Here is a 24,237-nt window from a genome sequence, read left to right on the forward strand (position 1 = left end):
AATTACAAGTCATACTGGGAAAAACAAAGATATGGCCTGGTAAAAGGAACAAACTAACATTTCAAATGAGATACAGGAGTTGAAACAACTAATTAATGTTCAATCAATCATACCAAATCAAGTCAAAATTAAATCAATGAGTTGAGGGGTGACATGGCAAAAGAGAGGAAGCATATAAACACCATAATGAACTCGAAAGCTTGTTAAAACAAATGGCAGAACTAATGGGAATGAAATATACAACAAAAGAGATGAAAAACACAATGGAGACTTACAACAGCACACTGGAGGAGGCAGAAGAAAGGATTAGTGAACCAAAGGAGAGAACATCTGAAATCCTACACACAAAAGAACAGGTAGGGAAAAGAGTAGAAAAATAGGACCACAGTCTCAGGGAATTAAATGACAATAGGAAGTACACAAATATACATGTTAAAGGTGTCCCAGAAGAATAGGAGGGAAAAGCACAGAAGGAGTAATGGAGGAAATAGTTACTGAAAATTTTCCCATCTCTTCTGAAAGACATAAAAAAATCATAGCTCCAAGAAGTGTAGTGTATTTCAAACAGAGTAGATCTGAATAGACATATTCCAAGACATTTACTAATCAGATTTTCAAATATCGAAGACAAAGAAAATTCTGAAAGTAGCGAGAGAAAAGTGATTCATCACATACAAGGGATATTTGATAAGACTAAGTGTGGATTTCTCAGCAGAAACAATGGAGGTCAGAAGGCAGTGGTACAATATATTTAAGATTCTGAAAAACTGCCAACCAAAAATTTTATACCCAGCAAAATGGTTCTTTTAAAATGAGAGAGTTTAAAATATTCCCAGACAAACAGGCATAGAGAAAATTTGTGATTAAGAGATGGGCTCTAACTACGTGATGACATTAGGAATCACTGATTATATTTGTAGAATGGAATCATCATAATAAAAAATAAATAAAAAAAGAGATGGGCTCTATAAGAAATACTAAAGGGAGTACTGAAGGCAGATGGGAAAAGACTGGAGAGAGAGGTCTGGAGAAGAATGTAGAAATGAAGACTATCAGTAAGGGCAGAAAGAGTAAAAAAAGATATACAATTCAAAAGACAAAATGCTAGAAGAAAGTACTGTCTTTACAGTAACAACATTAAATGTTAATGGATTATACTCCCCCCCCAAAAAAAACATAGGCTGGCAGAAAGGATTGAAAAAAAAAACAGTACCAATCTATAATCTATATGCTAATAACAAGAGATTCTCTGCAGACCCAAGGACAAAAACAAATTGAAAGCGAAAGGCTGGAAAAAGATATTTCACACAATTAACAACCAGAAAAGAGCCAGGATAGTCTTACTAATATCCAACAAATTAGACCTCAAATGTAAAAGAATTAAGACAAAGAAGCACACTATGTATTAATTAAAGGAACAATTTATCAAAAAGACATGACAATCACAAATATTTATCCACTGAGCCAGAGCGTCCCAAAATACATGAGGTACACACTGATTAACACTGAAGGGAGAAGCAGACACATCTACAATAATAGTTGGAGACTTCAATACACTGCTCTCATCAATAGATAAAACATCTAAACAGAGGATCAACAAGGAAACAGAGATTTTGAATAATATGATAAACGGACTAGACTTAACACTTACAGAACATTAAAGCCTACAAGATCAGGATGAACATTTTTCTCAAGTGCTCATGAATCACTCTCCAGGGTAGATCACATGTTGGGTCACAAAGCAAGGCTCAATAAATTTAAAAAGACTGAAATTATACAAAACATTTTTTTGGATGAGAATGGAATGAAGGTGGAAATCAGTAACAGGTGGAAGGGTGGAAAATTCAAACATACATGGAGACTAAACAACACATTCTTAAACAAGCAGTGGGTCAAGGAAGAAATCACAAGAGAAATAAGTAAATATCTCAAGGCAAATGAAAATGAAAACACAACATATCAAAATGTATGGGATACAGCAAGGACAATGCTGAGATGGAAATTTATTGCCCTAAATGCCTATATTAAAAATGAAGAGCAAAAATCGAGGAATTAATTGTTCAGAGAAAGAATAGCAAATTAACGCCCCACTCCCCCAAAAAAGAAGGAAATAAATAATGAAGATTACAGCAGAAAGAAATTAAATTGACAACATGAATGCAATAGAGAGAATCAACAAAACCAGAAGTTTTGTTCTTTGAGAAAAGCAATAAAATCTACAGAACTTTACTTAGGTTGACCAAAAAACAAACAAACAAACAAGCAAACAAAAAACAGAGAGAGCGAGCGAGAGACCGAAGATACAAATAAATACAATCAGAAACAGGAGAGGGAAAATAACTACTGACCCCACAGAAAAAAAAAGGAGAGAATGAAAGGATACTATGAGCAACTAGATGCTAATAAACTAGACAATACAGAGGAAATGGACAATTTCCCCGAAAAGTATGAACAACCAACACTGACTTGAGAAGAAATAGATGACGTCAACAAACCAACAACAAATAAAGAGATTGAATCAGTCATCGAGAAGCTCCCCCAAAAAGGAAAAATTCAGAACCAGATGGCTTCACATGTGAATTCCACCAAGCATTCAAGTCAGACGAAGACATAACAAGAAAAAAAGAGAAAGACAAATCTCTTTAATGAATATAGATACAAAAATCCTCAACAAATATTCGCAAATTGAATCCAGAAGCACATTAAAAGAATTATACACCATGACCAAGTGGGATTTAGTTCAGGTATGCAAGGCTGGTTCAACACAAGAAAATCAATCCATATAATACACCATAGCAACAAATCAAAGAGAAAAACCACATGATTATCTTGATTGATGTAGAAAAGGCATCTGACAAAATTCAACATCTTTTCTTGGTGAAAACATTTCAAAGGAAAGGAATAGAAGGGTATTTCCTCAACATGATAAAGAGCATATATGAAAACTCACAGTTAACATACTCAATGGGGAAAAACTGAATGCTTCCCCTCTGATATCAGAAACAAGACAAGAATGCCCACTGTCACCACTATTATTCAACACTGTGCTGGAAGTACTAGCTAGAGCAATTAGATACAAAAATAAATAAATGGTATCCAAACTGGGAAGGAAGACGTAATTTTCACTGTCTGCAGATGACATGATACCATATGTCAAAAATCCTGAAAAAGCTACAGCAAAACTACTATATGAGCTAATAAATGAGTACAACAAAGAGGCAGGGTATAAGATCAACACCCATAATAAGGAGTGTTTCTATACACTAGTAATGAGCAACCTGAGGAGAAAATCAAGAAAAAAATTCAATTTGCAATAGCAACCCAAAGAATCAAATATTTAGGAATAAATTTAATCAAGGCCACAAAAGACCTATATACAGAAAACTACAAGAAATTACTATAAGAAATCAAAGAAGACCTAAAGAAATGGAAGGACATACTATATTCATAGATTGGAAGACTAAATATAATTAAGATATCACTTCTACTCAAATTGATTTATAGATGCAATGCAATACCCATTAAAATCCCAAGATCATCACCTTGTTGTTCAAGATGTAGTGGAGAGGCTGGAGGGAATTGCCTGAAAATGTAGTGCTGTGTTCCAGTAGCCATGTTTCTTGATGATGATCGAACAATGATATAGCTTTCACAATGAGACTCTGTGAATGTGAAAACCTTATGTCTGATGCTCCTTTTAGCTACTATATCATATCAACAGAAGAGTAGAACATATGGAATAAAAATAAATAATAGGGGGAACAAATGTTAAAATAAATTCAGTTTGAAATAGTGGTAAATGAAAGTGAGGGGTAAGGGGTATGGTACATATAGTTTTTTTTTCTCTATTATCATTTTATTTCTTTTTCTGTTGTCTTTTTATTTCTTTTTCTAAATCGATGCAAATGTACTAAGAAATGATGAATATGCAACTATGTGATGATATTAAGAATTACTGATTATATATGTAGAATGGAATGATTTCTAAATGTTTTGTTAATTTTTTTAATTAATAAAAAAAGTTAAAAAAAAAATCCCAAGATCTTACTTTGCAGAGATAGAAAAACCAATAACAAAATATATTTGGAAGGGCAGGGTGCAAGGAATGTCTAAAAATATCTTGAGAAAGAGGAATGAAGTGGGAGTTTAAAGCATATTACAAAGCTACAGTGGTCAAAACAGCATGGTACTATGTGAGACAATATTTGGAAACAATATATCAGATAAGGGTCTAGTATCCAGAATATATAAAGAGATTGCTCAACTCAACAACAAAAAGACAAACAACCCAATTACAACACTGGCAAAAGACATGAACAGACACTTCTCAGAAGAGGAAATACAAGTGGCCAAAAGGCACATGAAAAGATGCTCAACTTCCCTGGCTATTAGGAAAATGCAAATCAAAACCACAATAGGAAAATGCAAATCAAAACCACAATGAGATATCATCTCACACCCACCAGAATGGCCATTATCAATAAAACAGAAAATGACAAGTGCTGGAGAGGATGTGGAGAAAGAGGCACACTTATCCGCTGTTGGTGGGAATGTCAAATGGTACAACTATTGTGGAAGGCAGTTTGGCAGGTCCTCAGGAAGCTAAGTATAGAATTGCCATATGATCCAGCAATACCATTGCTAGGTATCTACTCAGAGGATATGAGGGCAAGGACACAAACAGACATTTGCACACCAGTGTTTATAGCAGCATTATTTATAATTGCCAAGAGATGGAAACAGACCAAATGTCCATCAACAGACAAGTGGCTAAACAACATAAGACAATGGAATATTATGCAGCTGTAAGACAGAATAAAGTTATAAAGTATGTAACAACATGCACAGACCTTGAGGACACTATGCTGAGTGAGGTTAGCCAGAAACAAAAGGACAAATACTGTACGGTCTCACTGATATGAACTAACATTAGAGAATGAACTTGGAGAATTTCAGCCAAGAACAGAGACCATCAGGAGATAGAAATAGGGTAGATATTGGGTAATTGGAGCTGAAGGGATAAAGAATGTGCAACAGGACTGATTGTAAAAATTCAGAAATGGATAGCACAATATTACCTAACTGTAATACAATAATGTTAGTACTCTGAATGAAGCTGAATGTGAGAATGATAGAGGGAGGAGGGCTGGGGGCACAAATGAAATCAGAAGGAAAGATAGATGATAAAGACTGAGATGGCATAATCTACAAATGCCTAGAATATACAATGATAGTGACAAAATGTACAAACGAAAAATGATTTTGAAAAAAAAAAACAGCATGTGACTGGAACAAAGACAAAAATAGTGACCAATGGAACTGAATTGAGTATTTGGAAATAGACCCTCCCATCTATGGACAATTGATATTTGATAAGGAGGTCAAGCCAACTCAACTGGAACAGAGCAGTCTCTTCAATAAATGGTGTTCGGAGAACTGGATATCCATATCAAAGAGAACAAAAGAAACTCATACTTCACAACTTATACAAAATAAACTCAAAATCTGTCAAAGAAATAAATGTTAGGGCTAAGACCATAAACTTTTAGAAGAATATGTAGGGAAATATCTTATAGATCTTGTGGCAGGACAGGGTTTCCTAGACCTTACACCCAAAGTGCAAGCACTGATAAAAGAAATAGACAAATGGGATCTCCTCAAAATTAAACACTTTTGCACATCAAGGACTTTGTCAGGAAGCTAAAAAGGCAGTCTATGCAATGGAAGACAATATTTGGAAACTATATATCAGATAAGGGCTTAATATCCAGAATGTATAAAGAGATCCTACAATTCAATAACAAAAAGACAACCCAATTCAAAAATGAGTAAAAGACATGGCCAGACATTTTTCAGAAGAGGAAATGTTAGGGAAATGCAAATCAAAACCACAATGAGATATCATCTCACACCTACTAGGATGGCCATTATCAAAACCAACCAAAAAAAACAAACAAAAAAAACCCCAGAAAACCACAAACACTGGAGAAGATGTGGAAAAAGAGGTACACTTATTCACTGTCAGTGGGAATGTAAAATGGTGCAACCATTCTGGAAGGCGATGGTGGATCCTCAGGAAGCTAAGTATAGAATTTCCATAATGACCCAGCAATTCCATTACTTCATGTACATTTGGAGGAACTTCAGGCAAGGACATAAACAGACATTTGCTACTGATGTTTACAGCAGCATTATTCACAATTATCAAGATATAGAAACAGCCCAAATATACATCAACTGAGGAGTGGCTAAACTGTGGTATATACATATGATAGAACATTACACCATTTTTATAGAATAAAGTCATGAAGCATGTAACAATGTGGATAACCTTCAGGACATTATGTTGAGTGAAATTAGCCACAAACAAAAGGACAGATATTGTATGGTCTCACTAACATAACCAATATTAATGAGTGAACTCTGAAAGTTAAAGAACAGGTTATTAGGAGATAGTAAGAGGGTAGAGATTGGGCATTTGATGCTAAAGGAGTATGGAATACTCAGCAGGACTGATTGTAAAGGTCCAAAAATGGATAGCACAATACTATCTGATGGTAGCACAAAACTGTAAGTATGGTTGATGGAGGAAGGCTGGGGCATGTCTTAACAGAAAGAAAAACAGAGGATAAGGATTGGGATGCTATAACTTAGCGGTGCCTATAGCAGACAATGATGATTAAATGTACAAATATATTTTACATGAGAGAGAGCAAATGAATGTCCACATTGCAAGGTGTTGAAAATGGGAGGGTATGAGGCAGGGAATACAATCAATGCAAATTAGGGTCTGTAGTCAACAAATATTGTGGTATGCTTCCACTGAATGTAACAAAGGCAATTTGCACAAAGCTGAATGTCAATAAGCAGGGGATATGGGAAAGAAGTATGGGATTCTTTGCAGAAGAAATAGAAAAGTCCTCATATAGACTGTGGTGGTGATGGCATGGCTATGTGATTATACAGGGAACTACTGATTTTTTGTGTGTAAAAAAAAATAAAACTGTTTAAAAATGAACAGAGAGTCAAAGAAGAAATTGCAAGAGAAATTAGTAAATACCTAGAGGCAAATGAAAATGAAGATACAACATATCAAAACTTATGGGACGCAGCAAAGGCAGTGCTAAGAGGGAAATTTATTGCCCTAAATGCCTTTATCAGAAAAGAAGAAAAGGCAAAAATGCAGGAATTAACTGTCCACTTGGAAGAACTGGAGAAAGAACAGCAAACTAATCCCAAAGCAAGCAAAAGGAAAGAAATAACAAAGATTAGAGCAGAAATAAATGAAATTGAAAACATGAAAACAATAGAGAAAATCAATAAGACCAGAAGTTGGTTCTATGAGAAAATCAACAAGATTGATGGGCCCTTAGCAAGATTGACAAAAAGAAGAAGAGAGAGGATGCAAATAAATAAGATTAGAAATGAAAGAGGAGACATAACTACTGACCTCACAGAAATAAAGGAGGTAATAACAGGATACTATGAACAACTTTACGCTAATAAATACAACAATTTAGAAGAAATGGACAGGTTCCTGGAAAGACATGAACAACCAACTTTGACTCAAGAAGAAATAGACGACCTCAACAAACCAATCACAAGTAAAGAGATTGAATTAGTTATTCAAAAGCTCCCTAAAAAGAAAAGTCCAGGACCAGACGGCTTCACATGTGAATTCTATCAAACATTCCAGAAAGAATTAGTACCTACTCTCCTCAAACTCTTCAACATAATCGAAGTGGAGGGAAAACTACCTAATTCATTCTATGAAGCCAACATCACCCTCATACCAAAACCAGGCAAAGATATTACAAAAAAAGAAAACTACAGACCAATCTCTCTAATGAATACAGATGCAAAAATCCTCAACAAAATTCTAGCAAATCGTATCCAACAACACATTAAAAGAATTATACATCATGACCAAGTAGGATTCATCCCAGGTATGCAAGGATGGTTCAACATAAGAAAATCAATTAATGTAATACACCATATCAACAAATCAAAGCAGAAAAATCACATGATCATCTCAATTGATGCAGAGAAGGCATTTGACAAGATTCAACATCCTTTCCTGTTGAAAACACTTCAAAAGATAGGAATACAAGGGAACTTCCTTAAAATGATAGAGGGAATATATGAAAAACCCACAGCTAATATCATCCTCAATGGGGAAAAATTGAAAACTTTCCCCCTAAGATCAGGAACAAGACAAGGATGTCCACTATCACCACTATTATTCAACATTGTGTTGGAAGTTCTAGCCAGAGCAATTAGGCAAGAAAAAGAAATACAAGGCATCAAAATTGGAAAGGAAGAAGTAAAACTATCACTGTTTGCAGACGATATGATACTATATGTAGAAAACCCAGAAAAATCCACAACAAAATTACTAGAGCTAATAAATGAGTACAGCAAAGTAGCAGGCTACAAGATCAACATTCAAAAATCTGTAGCTTTTCTATACACTAGTAATGAACAAGCTGAGGTGGAAATCAAGAAACGAATCCCATTTATAATCGCAACTAAAAGAATAAAATACCTAGGAATAAATTTAACCAAAGAGACAAAAAACCTATATAAAGAAAACTACAAAAAACTGTTAAAAGAAATCACAGAAGACCTAAATAGATGGAAGGGCATACCGTGTTCATGGATTGGAAGACTAAATATAGTTAAGATGTCAATCCTACCTAAATTGATTTACAGATTCAATGCAATACCAATCAAAATCCCAACAACTTATTTTTCAGAAATAGAAAAACCAATAAGCAAATTTATCTGGAAGGGCAGGGTGCCCCGAATTGCTAAAAACATCTTGAGGAAAAAAAACGAAGCTGGAGGTCTCGTGCTACCTGACTTTAAGGCATATTATGAAGCCACAGTGGTCAAAACAGCATGGTATTGGCATAAAGATAGATATATCGACCAATGGAATCGAATAGAGTGCTCAGATATAGACCCTCTCATCTATGGACATTTGATCTTTGATAAGGCAGTCAAGCCAACTCACCTGGGACAGAGCAGTCTCTTCAATAAATGGTGCCTAGAGAACTGGATATCCATATGCAAAAGAATGAAAAAAGACCCATCTCTCACACCCTATACAAAAGTTAACTCAAAATGGATCAAAGATCTAAACATTAGGTCTAAGACCATAAAACAGATAGAGGAAAATGTTGGGAGATATCTTATGGCTCTTACAACTGGAGGTGGTTTTATGGACCTTAAACCTAAAGCAAGAACACTGTAGAAGGAAATAAATAAATGGGAGCTCCTCAAAATTAAACACTTTTGTGCATCAGAGAACTTCATCAAGAAAGTAGAAAGACAGCCTACACAATGGGAGACAATATTTGGAAACGACATATCAGATAAAGGTCTAGTATCCAGAATTTATAAAGAGATTATTCAACTCAACAACAAAAAGACAGCCAACCCAATTACAAAATGGGAAAAAGACTTAAACAGACACCTACCAGAAGAAGAAATACGGATGGCCAAGAGGCACATGAAGAGATGCTCAATGTCCCTGGCCATTAGAGAAATGCAAATCAAAACCACAATGAGATATCATCGCACACCCACCAGAATGGCCATTATCAACAAAACAGAAAATGACAAGTGCTGGAGAGGATGCGGAGAAAGAGGCACACTTATCCACTGTTGGTGGGAATGTCAAAGGGTGCAACCACTGTGGAAGGCAGTTTGGCGGTTCCTCAAAAAGCTGAATATAGAATTGCCATACGACCCAGCAATACCATTGCTAGGTATCTACTCAAAGGACTTAAGGGCAAAGACACAAACGGACATTTGCACACCAATGTTTATAGCAGCGTTATTTACAATTGCAAAGAGATGGAAACAGCCAAAATCTCCATCAACAGAAGAGTGGCTAAACAAACTGTGGTATATACATACGATGGAATATTATGCAGCTTTAAGACAAGATAAACTTATGAACCATGTAATAACATGGATGGACCTAGAGAATATTATGCTGAGTGAATCCAGCCAAAAACTAAAGGACAAATACTGTATGGTCCCACTGATGTGAACGGACATTCGAGAATAAACTTGAAATATGTCATTGGTAACAGAGTTCAGCAGGAGTTAGAAACAGGGTAAGACAATGGGTAATTGAAGCTGAAGGGATACAGACTGTGCAACAGGACTAGATACAAAAACTCAAAAATGGACAGCACAATAATACCTAATTGTAAAGTAATCATGTTAAAATACTGAATGAAGCTGCATCTGAGCTATAGGGTTTTTTTTGTTTTTGTTTGCTTGTTGGTTTGTTTGTTTTTGTTGTTTTTTACTATTACTACTACTTTTATTTCTTTTCTTTATATTAACATTTTATATCTTTTTCTGTTGTGTTGCTAGTTCCTCTAAACCGATGCAAATGTACTAAGAAACAATGATCATGCATCTATGTGATGATGTTAAGAATTACTGAGTGCATATGTAGAATGGTATGATTTCTAAATGTTGTGTTAATTTCTTTTTTTTTTTCCGTTAATAAAAAAATAATAATAATAATAAAAAAAAAGATGAACCACAAAAAAAAAAAAAAAAAATGAACAGAGAGATACAAGTATTTTAGAGGATGTGGAGAGAGAAATGTACCTTTCACTGCTGGTAGGGAAGTAGTTGTGCAGCCCCTCGGAAGGGCAGTGCTGTGGCTTCAGAGAAGGCTAGGGGTGGGACTGCCATATGATTCTGCAATCCCATAGTTAGGTGTAAACTTGTAGGAACTGAGAGCAGAGATAGGAATAAACATTTGAACACTGGTGTCTATTCTAAGGGTATATCAACCGAGGAAGAGAAAAGGGAATTGTGGGGTAAACATACAATGGACTATTGAGCAGCTGCAAGAAGGAATGAGTTGTGGGACACACAATTAGGTAACTAAACCTTAAAGACAGTATGTTAAATGAAATAAGTCAGAAACGAAAAGACAGATACTACAATGCCTCACTAACATGGACTAACTATAATATGTAAACTCAGAACTGAATTTGAGAGCATAGGTTACCAAGTGAAAACCTACTGTAAAGGTTCCTAGATTGTAAGCTCTTACAGCAGTCACATCTATTCCAGAGTTGTAACTGTTGTTTCTAAATTCTGAGATGCTGAGCAATTTTGTGTATAACCTGGTCATTCCCTGAAACTTCGGGTATTTGTGTGACACCTGAGTCTCAGAGTCAGAGCTCTGAAGCTATGTTAAGTCAGCATTACCCCATACAGCAACTGTTCAAAATACTGACTTCAGTTACAGGTATGAATGAAGATGATCTTGGTGAATTAAACTAAAGGGTAAAAGATGATATTGACTGTATCTTTTAAATCTCAACTTCTGTATGAGACCCAAAGAAAAAGATGCTTATTTGGCACAAAATTTATATTTTCGGTAGCATGCTATCTATCTTAACTTGGATGGTCAGCTTATTCAAACACCATAACTTCATGGAAACTTGAATAGGGAGAGATATCTTGTTGGTTTATACAGGTTAGCATGATGCCCCAATACATCCCAGAGCAATCTGTGCAGAAGATTAAAAAGTATTTGCAAAGTTCTCCTGAGGGATGGGAAATTTTTAGAAATATTAAACTTCCCCACCTGGGGAAGACCTGATATTCTCACAGGCATTGGGGACTTCTAATTTGATGGGCCAGGCTCTTGATTTTGGGGCTTGTCCTTATGAAATTTATTCCTGTAAAGTAGAAGCTAAGCCTACTTATGATTATGCCTAAGAGTCACCTCCAGTGAAACTCTTCTGTTGCTCAGATGTGGCCTCTCTCTCTAAGCCAACTCTGCAGGTAAACTTATTGCCCTTCCCCTAGGTGGTACCTAACCCCCAGGGATGAGTTTGAGTATGGCTCTGGCATCAGGGACTGAGAAAGACTTCTTAACCAAAAAGGGAAAGAGAAATGAAACAAAATAAAGTTTCGGCAGCTGAGAGATTTCAAATAGAGTGGAGAGGTCATTATGGGGGTTATTTTTATGCAGTATACAGATATCTCTTTTCAGTTTTGGGGGTACTAGAGTAACTAGAGGGAAATACCTGAAACTGTTGAGTTGTAATCTAATAGCCTTGAGTCTTGAAGATGACGGAATAAATACAGAGCTTTTAAGGTGTGACCATGTGACTATGAAAACCTTGTGACTGACACTCTTTTATCCAGTGTATGGACAGATGAGTAAGAAAAAAAGAAATAATAGGAAGGAGGGGGCTGGGATGTTCAGGTGTTTCTTTTTACTTTTATTTTTACATTTAGTCTCATCTTTATTTTTTTGGAGTAATGAAAATGTTCAAAATTGATTGTGATGACAAATGCACAGCTATATGATGATACTGTGAACCACTGACTGTACAATTTGGATGATTATATGGTATGTGAATATGTAATATATCTCAAAATTGCATTAAAAATGTAAACACACTGCTTAATTTCTTTGATTTAAACTATTTCAAAAAGCCATAAATACGTAATGGGAAGTGTTTTTATGCTGCCATTTTAATTTTAATAAAATAGATAATTTCATATTACATAGAGAACAAATTCATTCACTCATTATTCATAAAATTTTAGAAATGTTTTTGATTGGAACAAATTCACTATAATACTATTTCCAAAGGTACTGCTTTCCCATCTCTATTCCTATTACTAATGAGCATTTTTTAAAATACAGAGAAGTACAAAAACTAAGCAAGATATCCATATACCACAATCCAGAATTAACTAGTATCTTATTATATTTACTTGCAGTCTTTTTTGTTTTTAAGAGAAATGATTATGTATATATAAAGCTGCAATCCCCTTTTACCAATCTCCACTCTACCTTCAATGTTCATTTCCTTCCTTCTTCCACACTTCACAAGCAATCACCACCAAGAGTTTGGTATGCATCCTTCCAATCCATTTCAGAAATATACAATATGCATCCAATACCAATATATACTACTGAATTTTATGAGGAAAGCCTTTATTCAAATTTACAAAAAGTTCATTGTACTATATGCATCATTGTGCAACTTGATTTTTCCCTCTTAACATGATTTTGGAGATCTTTGTTAATCCATGTCTCCCATATTACATTTTACAGATACAGTATTTCATCACAAGAATTTTCCATTTCATTCCTTATGGGCATTTAAGTTGTTTTCAACTTTTGGCTACTACAAATCATGCTACTGTATATATCCTCCTGGTACATATTTCCTGAGTATACATACCCAGAGAAGAACTGCTAGGTATTTTTTAATTTGTTTCAAGGAATGCTCTCCTGTTCTCGAAATCATTTTAAGTGTATAGCTTTTTCATATTCCTGTTTTTAACCCCTTTGCATTTTACTTTTACATACGGTTTATCCCCTCCCTGGACAAGAAATTACCTCCAAGTTATTTTTAAAATAGTCCCATTACGTCATCATTTCCTGAAGCCATTTCTATCATATTCCAAATTCTAGTAAGTGCGTGAGTCTGTTTCTGGGCTCACTTCTTTTCTGTTGTATCAGTACCATAAGAGTTTTATATCATTTGTAGATGATATCTAGTATTGTTTCTTGCTTTCCAACACTTATTCTAGAAGGAACTGCTCCTCTAATGGGATATATTTCTCAACTAAATCTAGAACTTGGGAGCCCTGCATGTTTCTGATCTTACATCAGTCTACTTGCCAACAGTAGCATTAATCTGGGTATACTTAGGGAACAAAGCAAAGGACGTTTATGTCGCAAAAACAAACCTCATTCTCAGCCTACAGTACAAAGAATTCCAACATAGTGCAATGATTCTGATTAGTAGTAATCTTTCTCCAAAAGGTCCTAAGATGAAAAAATGCCATTAGAACCACAGGGCCGGGGGGCTGAAAACAGATGAAAAATTGCCAGGGATTTAAGTAAAGCTCTGGCTGGTCTCCAATTTCTAACAATGCTATGATGTGTTCCTCCAGTTTCACCCTCCTTGGGCCTCCTGTCATCATATAGCACCAAGGCAGACGTCCAACAGGCAGCACAAGCTACAAATGAGCAGCAGGGAGCCAAAGCATTTGTATTTAGACTATATAAAGTTTAGGAATAAGCTTGAGACAGGATAAATTCAGTTCTTCTAATTGTTTGAGATGAGGTAAGAAAGTAGAATAAGATGTGAATGTGTTTAGTAGAAAGAACAAGTAATTTTGGTCAAAAGACTCATGACAGATTTTTAGCTCCATCCCTTACTCATGACAAATCTTTAGCTCCATCCCTCACTATCTGTGTGATTTTAGGCAAGTCACTTTACCACTCTAATTCTCATTTTCCTTAGACATAAAAATTGAGAGAATAAAATACCTTTACTTCCCACAGAGTTATTATGAAGGTCAATATTATTGAAATATTATTTGCGCAAAGCAGTAATTAGTATGTACTTCTTATTTAACCTGGTACAGTACTTGTATCACAGTTTCAGATCACAATGAGCACTCTAGAGGAGACCAAGGTGTGAGCACATGAAGCATCACTTCAAAGTGGTATGGAACAGAAATGAAATTACAATTAATTTAGCCTGAAGGATGGGTCAGAGGCGTAAGAAGGAATTAGGATCTGGGTCTTGAAGGGTAAGTTAGTGATGGCCAGGCAGAAGAGGCTGGGGCATGCATTATAGGGAGACAAATGAATAAGAAAAGAGGTGTGAAAGTACACAGTGTTTAGGGAATAGTAAAGTTGTTTTGTGTAGCTACATAAGAGAGAGGGCCTGAAAACGAAACTGGACAGACAGGGTGGATGCAGGCTGCAAATCTGCACCATGATAGAATTTGGTGTCATCAAATTTACAGTCACCGAAGGAATTTACAGAGGGCAATAGCAATTTCTTCTCCCTCCCTTTCTCACTTCTTTCTTTGTTCTAACATCATTTAAAAGAAAAATACAGAATGTATTTATCTGTTGTAATAGAAGTACATAGGGAGTACAGTAGGGGCACAAAGTAAAGAGTGGTTAATTCTACATGGGAGGGTCAGGAAAATCCTTACTGAGGAGGTATTAAATTGGTACAATCAAGGCAACACAAAACTGGAGAACGTATTCCAAGCAGTGGAAGCAGCATGAGCAATGACACAGAGTCATAAAATAGCCTGGCACACAGTTCAGCAACAGCTTAATGTACAAGGCGAAATTGAGTGCTGCGAGCTGGAAGGTAGGCGAAGTCAAAGACAGTACTGCACAAGTTAAGAGCACATGTTCTAGACTTTAGGTTGCCTGTATTCTAAAATTTTAGCTCTGCTTCTTTCTAGCAGTGTAAACTTGAACAAGTTACTTAACCTCTCTGAACCTCGTTTTCCTCATCAATAAAATGGGGATATTAATATAAGATATAGTATAAGTCACTGAAGGATTAAATGAGATAACTGATATAAAGGATTTAATATAGTGTGACTTGCAGTAAACACTCAATAAACTACTACTATTATTACAATTATGATTATTATAGAAAATTTCATTAGGAAATTATAATGGTCAAGGTAAAAGATGAAGAGGCTCTTGACTAGAGTAGAGGTATTGGAGATAAAGAACAGAGCACAAATGCAAGCAATCTTTCTGAGTTCCAAGTGACTGGACTTAGTAATAAGGAAGAGATCATGAGAAGGACTGAATCAAGTATGATTCTAGATTCCCAACTTGCACAGCTGAGTATATAAGTGAAAATATCCAGTAATTTGGGATGAGTTGAATATTGGACGTTCAGGGGTAGTACTCAGATGCACTTGTCAAGCAGAATGTCAGAAACACAGGTCTTCAGCTTAGGAAAGCCTGCAAAAAAAGATTCTATCATTATCTCCTTATTCATATCTTATAGTCTGAAAATTGAAAATCATGTTTGACTTATGTAGCCATCTTCCTGGCCGTAGCTTACTAAACTACAGATGGACCCTTGTCCCATGGAGGAAAAGAAAACCCTCGTCAATCAGATTTTCTAGTGTTTGTGTCTTTAGAATCATGTGGCCTCAGGGATTTCTGTCACCATTTTGGAGAAAGCCACAATGAGTTCACACTTAAGTAATAGAAGAAATGCAGGAAAAATGAATGTAGGAGAGGCTGTGGTAGATCGAATTACCTACTCCCAAAAAACATATTCTTCATCTTAGTCTATTCCAGTGAATATGAACCCACTATGAAGAGGATCTCTTCAAGATGTTACATTTCAGTTAAGGTGTGGTCCAACTGAATCAGGGTGGGTTTTAATCTGGATTACTGGAGTCCTTTTTCAGAAGAATTAAACCCGGACAGAAAGAAAAAGCCACAGAAGAAGCCTAAAGTCAACAAAGTACACAGGAAAAAGAAGACATTGTCATGTAACAGAAAAGCCAAGGACCAAGAATTGCCACAGTAAGGGGGAAAGTATTGCCTTGCTGAACACCTTGATTCTGTAATGTTCCCAGCCTCAAAACCATGAGCCAATAAATTTCCACTGTTTGAGCCAATAAATTTCCACTGTTTAAGCCAACCCATTCTATGGTGTCTGTTTTAGCAGCCAGGAAAATAAGACAGAGACATGAAAAATGAAGTAAAAACAAAGGACTACATGGCCACATAAAAAGAGAACATGTTAAAAAGTAGCTGCCCAATAAATGATGAGTATTCATAAAACCCAGCTGTATCCAGACCCTGGATTCTGTGAGATCGTCCTGTATAACTTTCTACTATGTTTCTTTGCATTTCATGCAGCCAGACAACCTCTGTGACCAAAACAGATGTGACTGCCTAAAAAGAATACAGAGAATAAAACAAGAAAGGGGTCTATATTAGAATCCTGGGGAACATGGAAGAGTCAAACAGAGGAAGAAAATCAATGAAAGAAGCAGGAAAAAAGCATTCATAGAGGAAAGTCAGGTAATTCAGGAAAAAGAAGTGTCCTAGAAGCCAAACTAAGAAATGGTTTTTAGGAGTTATTAGTCAAGAATATCAAATGCTACAAAGAAGTCAAAACAGGAGGAAGATAAAACTAGGGCACTGGATATAGCATGTAAGAGGTCAATAGAGATTTTTGCCATAAAAGCAGTAATTATTATAAATTCAAAACTGTTTTCAAATTGTGACTGCCACATTAGTAAGGCCATCTTCCCCTCTGGTGGTCTTTAAAATGTCTCTGCCTTAGTTTCTTCACACTTAACAACAACAACAACCACAACCATACCACCCCAACACACTGGCCATTCAAGAAATGTTCTGTATCTTGATCTGCATGGTGGTTATACAGATGTACACACAGTTTAAAATTTATCAATGATACATTCAGGATTTGTGCATCTTAAGGGAGAGAGAAGAAAACCTCCCCACTCCGTCCCATCTTTATATAGTAATCCCATGAAATAATAAAAATAAAGAAAATGGTTCACAAAGTAATTTGTAAAGCTAGGAGGGAAGTGTTCTTTGAATTCCAGGAATCATTCTATGGTCTCCTCAACCTCAACCTTCTAAGGTAATTCTAAGGTAATTCTAAGGTAATTCTAAGGTAATACCTTCTAAGGTATTACTGCCCTTGACAAGAAACTGATCAGTAAAAGTTTCCACAGTTAACGACCATATTAGTCAAAGATTTTTAAGAACTCACACGTGTATCTTCCATAGACTCAAGCACATGCCAAGCAATCTGTACTATGTAAGAGAAGGGAATGAGAGATCGAGATTAAGAGCAGCAAGCATGCTAGGGTAGCATAGAGGAAGTCCTACCTTCATCAAGTGCTTGTTGACCCACTTGGTGAACGTTTTCTTCTGAACTCGGTCCCGTTCATCTATAAAGGAAACACAGAGAAGACAGTGGCTTAGTACTAAACCAGGCTAAAAGTCTCCATACCCCTGCCCTGCCCACACCCCAGTTTCTCCAGGACCATTTTTAAAAGTTGGCTTTTCCCAAAGAACAGTAAGAAATAGTATGTCTCTTGTCATTAGGAAGGTTTGGTCAATCTGAATTTCCTTTCAGTCCTGACCACGTTGTCACTTCACAGATTAAACAAGAACCATGTGCCTCAAAAATCATGTCAAAGCAGAGACTCCGTAGCACCACTGTAGCACAGTGACAACCCCCCCAACCCCCCAGATGACAAGCTCCAAAAAGCCATACTTCTGAATACCACCAGCAGAAGGGGTAGGGTCGCCTTTTGGCCACATCCCTCCCACAAAGGTATAATGACTATTTGAGTAGATCACACTGCAATGACTAAATTCCACTTTTCATGCACTGATCTGTGAAATCAATGCTCTACTCCCTCTCCTACCCATTTCTTACAGCATTCCAATTTCCTCGCCAGCCATAACCAACCAGCCAAACTCTCAAAGCTATCCATTTTACCCTCACTGCACATCTCTTTCTCCCTTCCTTCACCTAAGTCTCACAGAAACCCCATTTTTTTATATAGTCAAACTTTCCTCTATTTTCAATTTTTTTACTCTTTACTTTAACAGAAACAAGACTCTCAACACTTGACAATGACTGCTCCACAGAGGCCCTATCCTACAGAGGACTCATCTTTTCCCATTCCTGCCAATTCCCCAAAGCCAAGAGACAACTGACCCATCAGCCCTGCTCCTCTTCTACATATTTGAAACCCATGACATCCATATACATCTTATTCTAATCACCCCCATCACTGGTTATTTCCTACTGTCCATTCCTCCACACGGCAAATCTACCTTAACCTTCCCTGACGATTTATTTCACATTTATCATTTCCACATCTATCCTCTGCCATCATCCTCACATTACTTCAACATATATGTTGACAATGTATCTGATATGCTGCCTGAAAGTGCAAAGTCCAGCTTGGTTCCAACGACCTTCAGCTCCAATTCATATCCAATTACCACACTCCACAGTGTGGGCCTCATTTCTCTCCAACAGAACCGTTTTACTTTTTTTATATTTAACCTTTTAATTTTTTTAACAGTTACCTTTATCATCTCTCATATCTCCTAAACACATTCCTCACTCTTCAATTAGTCCAATCTCATCTCCTTATTCACTAAGAATATCTAAGATTATCCCCGTGTACGCCAGACAACAAAGTTAAGCAATTCAAAGTTGTCCTCACTATATAAAATCCCAAAAATTTCCCCTGCCTTACCTTCTACTACATTGTTCATGACAATCTCCACACATGAATTGAAACCACTGCTTGACTTCCATTTCTTCTCCACATTAGAGAACATTTCAGAAGAAAGATGTTCAGAAGAACATGTAGAATTATATAAATCTAGTTCACTAATAATTCGTGCAAACTTCATTCAGCTAGGATCTCTCCCCCAACTGCCCAGTTATTCCCATCTTATTGATTGCCTAGTAAAAGTTATACATATATCACTTTAAACAATGACAACTGTATCTCTCTACTCCCAGGTGACAATATTGTCTACTTATTTTTCTAAGTTTGTAGGTATTCAGTAGTGCTCCCTCATCGCTGTCTCTGGACCTACTTGCAAATTCTTCTTTTCAGCCTTGAAAGGTTAAGCCTCTTGCTCTCATATTTATCCTATCCTTTCCTGCTTTAGAAGAAGAAATTATCTTTTCCTACTATAGACCACAGAATTTAGGAATTAGAATGGACCTTAGAAGTTATCTAGTTCACAAAATGAGACAAAATAAAGTGTCAATGGCTGAGAGATTCCAAACAGAGTAGAGGTTATTCTTATGCATTAAATAGGTAACACCTTTTTAGTTAAGGGTAATGGAATGGCTGGAGGGAACTGCCTGAAAATATAGAGCTGTGCTCCAGTAGCCATGTTTCTTGAAGGTGATTGTATAATGATACAGCTTTCACATCGTGACTATGTGATTGTGAAAGCCTGTGTGTGATGCTCCTTTCATCTACCTTGTCAATAGACAAGGAAAATATGCGGATTAAAAATAAATAATAAGGGGAACAAATGTTAAAATAAATTTAGTAGATTGAAAAAAAAAGAAGTTATCTAGTCCATTTACTGCTGATACACAAATCCCTTAAACAACACAAAATCATATTCAGGGTTAAAAGGTCCATCTTACATAAATCTACAATATTCTTGCCACCTAAATCCTTAAGCATAAAGAGAATTTACTACCTCATAAGGCAATACATACCATTTAAAAATTCAATAAAGTGTCATAATCTGCTTCCTTATAAATTTTACCTACTGGCTCTCATTTGGGACTGCTGAGATTATTTTTTTAAGCCTAATCTATCTTTCATTCAATAGAGTTCTGCAAGTATTTCAAGCCATGATTCTTAGTAGAGTTCACCACTGTCATTCCAGTATATTTTGATCATTTTATGTTGATTCAGTTATCCGACATATCCACCATTGTTTCCAAATCATGTCATCCTCTGCAAAAAACGTTGCAAATTACAGTCTCATCTAAATCACTGACACTATGCTCAGACTATTTATTTTCCCTTCATGGCATGCTGTTCTCTTCCTCTTCACCTATCCAAATGCTACTTCATTCTTTAAAATCTAGTTCATTCATTCACTCACTTATTCTCTGAAAAAATCTTTGCTAAAGGATCTAGTTTCTAGAAACAGTCTGTGTTTGACTCTGGCAATAAAGATATCAAAATCGCAAAACCTACCTTTACAAGAGAACACAGTGTAGCAGAGAAGGGAAATAACTTCAATGCAGTTTAATGAGTGTATAACAAAGGTAAATGCAGAGTGCTCCAGAACATTAAGGGAGGTAGTTAATCCTACCTGTGTAAGGAAAGGTAACGTGGGAGGTTGGTGAAAGTTTACCAGAGGAGAGAAAACTTAAAAAACATGAGAAGTCAACCAGAAAGAGAAAGAAGGGACAAAGTTACCCCAAGAAGTGACACTATTACAAATTCATGGAGACAAGAAAGAACTTATGCTTAAAGAACTAAAAAAAAAATTAAAGACAGTTAAAAGACAGGATATGTATTTGGTAGCTATGAAGCCTGAAACTGGATAAGATGACAAGGGCCAAATCATGACCTTTCATGAACACGTTTAAGAGTCTAACCTTTATTACATAGGTAAAGGGAAGCAGTGAAAGATTTTAAATAGGACAATGACATGGTTAGATTTATGTTTGAAAAAAATAATTTAGGCAGCCTTTCCTGACAATTCCAGTTCTTAATAGTCTCTTAGTCCGCCAAGTTTTTATGGCTGTTACAGTGCTAATCATTTCATCAGCACTGATCTAATTATACAGAGTTCTGAATTTTTTATAAACTTGTTTTTACCTCATCAATGAGATCACTGACTCTTTATGGAAAACAGACCAGGCTTTAATTTTACTTATCTCCTACAGCTTCTAACAGCTAAAACACTACCTAAGACCTCAAAAAAACAAAACAAAACAAAAGCTTTCTTAGCTGGCCAATATATGATAAAAAAGACTGGCAAAAAACACACACAAAATGAAATAAAAACTGAGTTACCTACAAGAATTCAGTCCAATATGTATGTAAGAACTCAATAAGTATCACCTATGTGCTGGAACATGCAGATATGATTAAAAAAAATTCAGAATTTTTCCCACCACAGTTTCTTCAATAGTAGACCCATCCTGCTTCTCTATATTTATTACCTCTATGACCAAGAACAGTCTGTTCTAGTTTTACAAAACGTTCACACCTCTGATACAGGTTTTCTGTTTTACTTTTCTTCTTAGAATTTCTTTTATTATAAAAGTTATATATGTTTGCTGTAACACATCAAATACATAGATGAAAAATGAAAAGGTTAACAGATTTCCCTTTAAACTAATCAGCAAAGACAAGGTAAAGTTCATTTTATTTCTTTTTAGTCTACTGCCTTATTTCTTTTAAACCTGAAGGTGGTTAAGTGATAGTCCCTGTGATAGTTAAGTTTATATGCTACTTAGTTAGGTTATGGTGTCTAGCTGTTTAGGCACGCACTGGCCTGATTATTATTGTGAGGGAATTTCAAGGCTCTAAATCATCAGTAAGTTGACTGCATCTATGTCTGATTACATCTATGATCTACAAAGGAGATTGCTTTCACCAATCCAGTTAGTTGAAGGCTCCACACCCCCTGAGCTCTGCGCTTCCATTTACGGCACTCCCAAGCCCTGGCATGCACACGGGCCCCCAATCACGTCATTCAGCTCTGAGAACTGTATTTTACAGCAGTGCTAAAACCACACATGTGTACAGCTACTCAACTAGCACCCTGGAGGCAAGAAGGTAGTGGTATGATATTTTCCAGATCCTGAAAGAGAAATACTTCTAGCCAAGAATTCTGTACCCAGCCAAACTGTCCTACAAAACTGAAGGAGAGATTAAAGTTTTCACAGACAAAGAAGTCCTCAAAGAATTTGTCAACAAGAGATCAGCCCTACAAGAAATACTAAAGGAGTTCTGCCAGCTGAAAAAAAAAGACAGGAGTGGGAAGTCTGGAGGAGGGCATAGAATTGAAGAGTACCATTAAGGGTAATTTAAAGAATACAAAGACAAAGAGGGAAAAGAATATACAGATCTGACAAATAAATTAAAAAGATCAGATGATGGAATCAAGAAACGCCTTTTCAGTAATGACTCTGAACATTAACAGACTAAATTTACCAATTAAAAGATACAGATTGGCAGAATGGATTAAGAAACATAATCCAGCTATATGCTGCTTACAAGAGATGCATCTTAGATATGAGGATACAAATAGATTGAAACTGAAAGGATGGAAAAAGATTTTCCACACAAGTTGTGATAAGACAGCAGGAGCAGCTATACTAATATAGGACAAAATAGATTTTAAATGTAAAGATGTCATAAGAGACAAAGAAGGACGCTATATCTGAAATAAAGGGTCAATTCACCAAGAAGATATAACAATCATAAATGTTTATGTTTCCAATCAAGAACTCCAAAGTACATGAGACAGACATTGGCAAAACTGAACGGAGCGATACATGTTTCAATAGTAACAGGAGGAGACTTCAACACACCACTCTCCTCTATAGATAGGACAACCCGACAGAAGATCAACAAGGAAACAGAGAAGTTAAATAACTTGATAAATGAATTAGCCCTAAGAGACATATAAGTCACTGCATCCCTAAGCACAAGAATATACACCCTTCTCTAGTGCTCATGGAACATTCTCCAGGATAGATCATATGCTAGGGCACAAAACAGGTCTTTAAAAATTTAAAAACACTGAAATTATTCAAAGCACTTTCTGTGATCACAGTGGGATGAAGCTGGATCTCAATAACCACCAAAGAAAGAGAACATTCGCAAATACGTGGAGATTAAATAACACACTCTTAAACAACTAGTGGGTCAAAGAAAAAATTGCTAGAGAAATCAGTAGCTATCTGGAGATGAATGAAAATGATAATACAACTTACCAGAACTTATGAGATGCAGCAAAGGCTGTGCTGAGAGGGAAATTTATTGCCCTAAATGCCTATATTAAAAAACAAGGAAGAAAAAAAAAAGAGAGCAAAACTTGAGGACTTAACAGCACACCTGGAGGAACTTAACAAAGAACAGCAAACTAACCCCAAAGCAAACAGAAGAAGAGAAATAACAAAGATTAAAGCAGAGATAAATAAATGGGAGAACAAAAGAACAAGAGAAAGAATCAATAAAACCAAAAAATGGTTCTCTGAGAAAATCAATAAAATTGATGGCCATTAGCAAGACTGACAAAGAAAAAAAGATGGAGGATACAAATAAATAAAATCAGAAATGAGAAGGGGTGTGTTACCACAGACCCTGAACAAATAAAAGAAATCATAAGAGGATATCATGAACAACTATATGCGAACAAACTAGACAACTTAGATGAAATAGACAAATTCCTAGAGACACATAAACAAGCTACACTGACTCAGGAAGAAACAGAAGATCTCAACAAACCAACCACAAGTAAAGAGATTCAATCAGTTATCAAAAATATTCTTACAAAGAAAAGCCCAGGGCCAGATGGCTTCACAGGGGAATTTTATCAAACATTCCAGAAAGAACTAACTTTCTGGAATTCTACCTAACTCATTTTATGAAGCTAATACTATTTTAATACCAAAAATGGGTAAAAATGCTATAAGAAAGGAATTCTACCTAACTCATTTTATGAAGCTAATATTATTTTAATACCAAAAATGGGTAAAAATGCTATAAGAAAGGAAACTACAGACCAATCTCCCTAATGAACATAGATGCAAAAATTCTTAATAAAATATCAGCAAACTGAATCCAATAGCACATTAAAAGAATTATATACCATGA

The 24,237-nt window shown here is 35.9% G+C and overlaps 1 protein-coding gene across 12 annotated transcripts in view; it reads right to left on the reverse strand.

The window, feature by feature from the left end:
* Positions 1-24,237, reverse strand: part of MACF1 (microtubule actin crosslinking factor 1) — a 379,780-nt gene that overhangs the window by 215,863 nt on the left and 139,680 nt on the right. For all 12 annotated transcript variants that reach the window (XM_077150197.1, XM_077150196.1, XM_077150193.1 and 9 more), the window contains one exon: positions 17,723-17,784. In XM_077150197.1, coding sequence (XP_077006312.1) covers positions 17,723-17,784 — 62 coding nt within the window. The remainder of the gene's footprint in view (positions 1-17,722; positions 17,785-24,237) is intronic.

The sequence above is a fragment of the Tamandua tetradactyla genome, chromosome 2 (genome assembly GCF_023851605.1).
Source record: "Tamandua tetradactyla isolate mTamTet1 chromosome 2, mTamTet1.pri, whole genome shotgun sequence".
Lineage (NCBI taxonomy): Eukaryota > Metazoa > Chordata > Mammalia > Pilosa > Myrmecophagidae > Tamandua > Tamandua tetradactyla.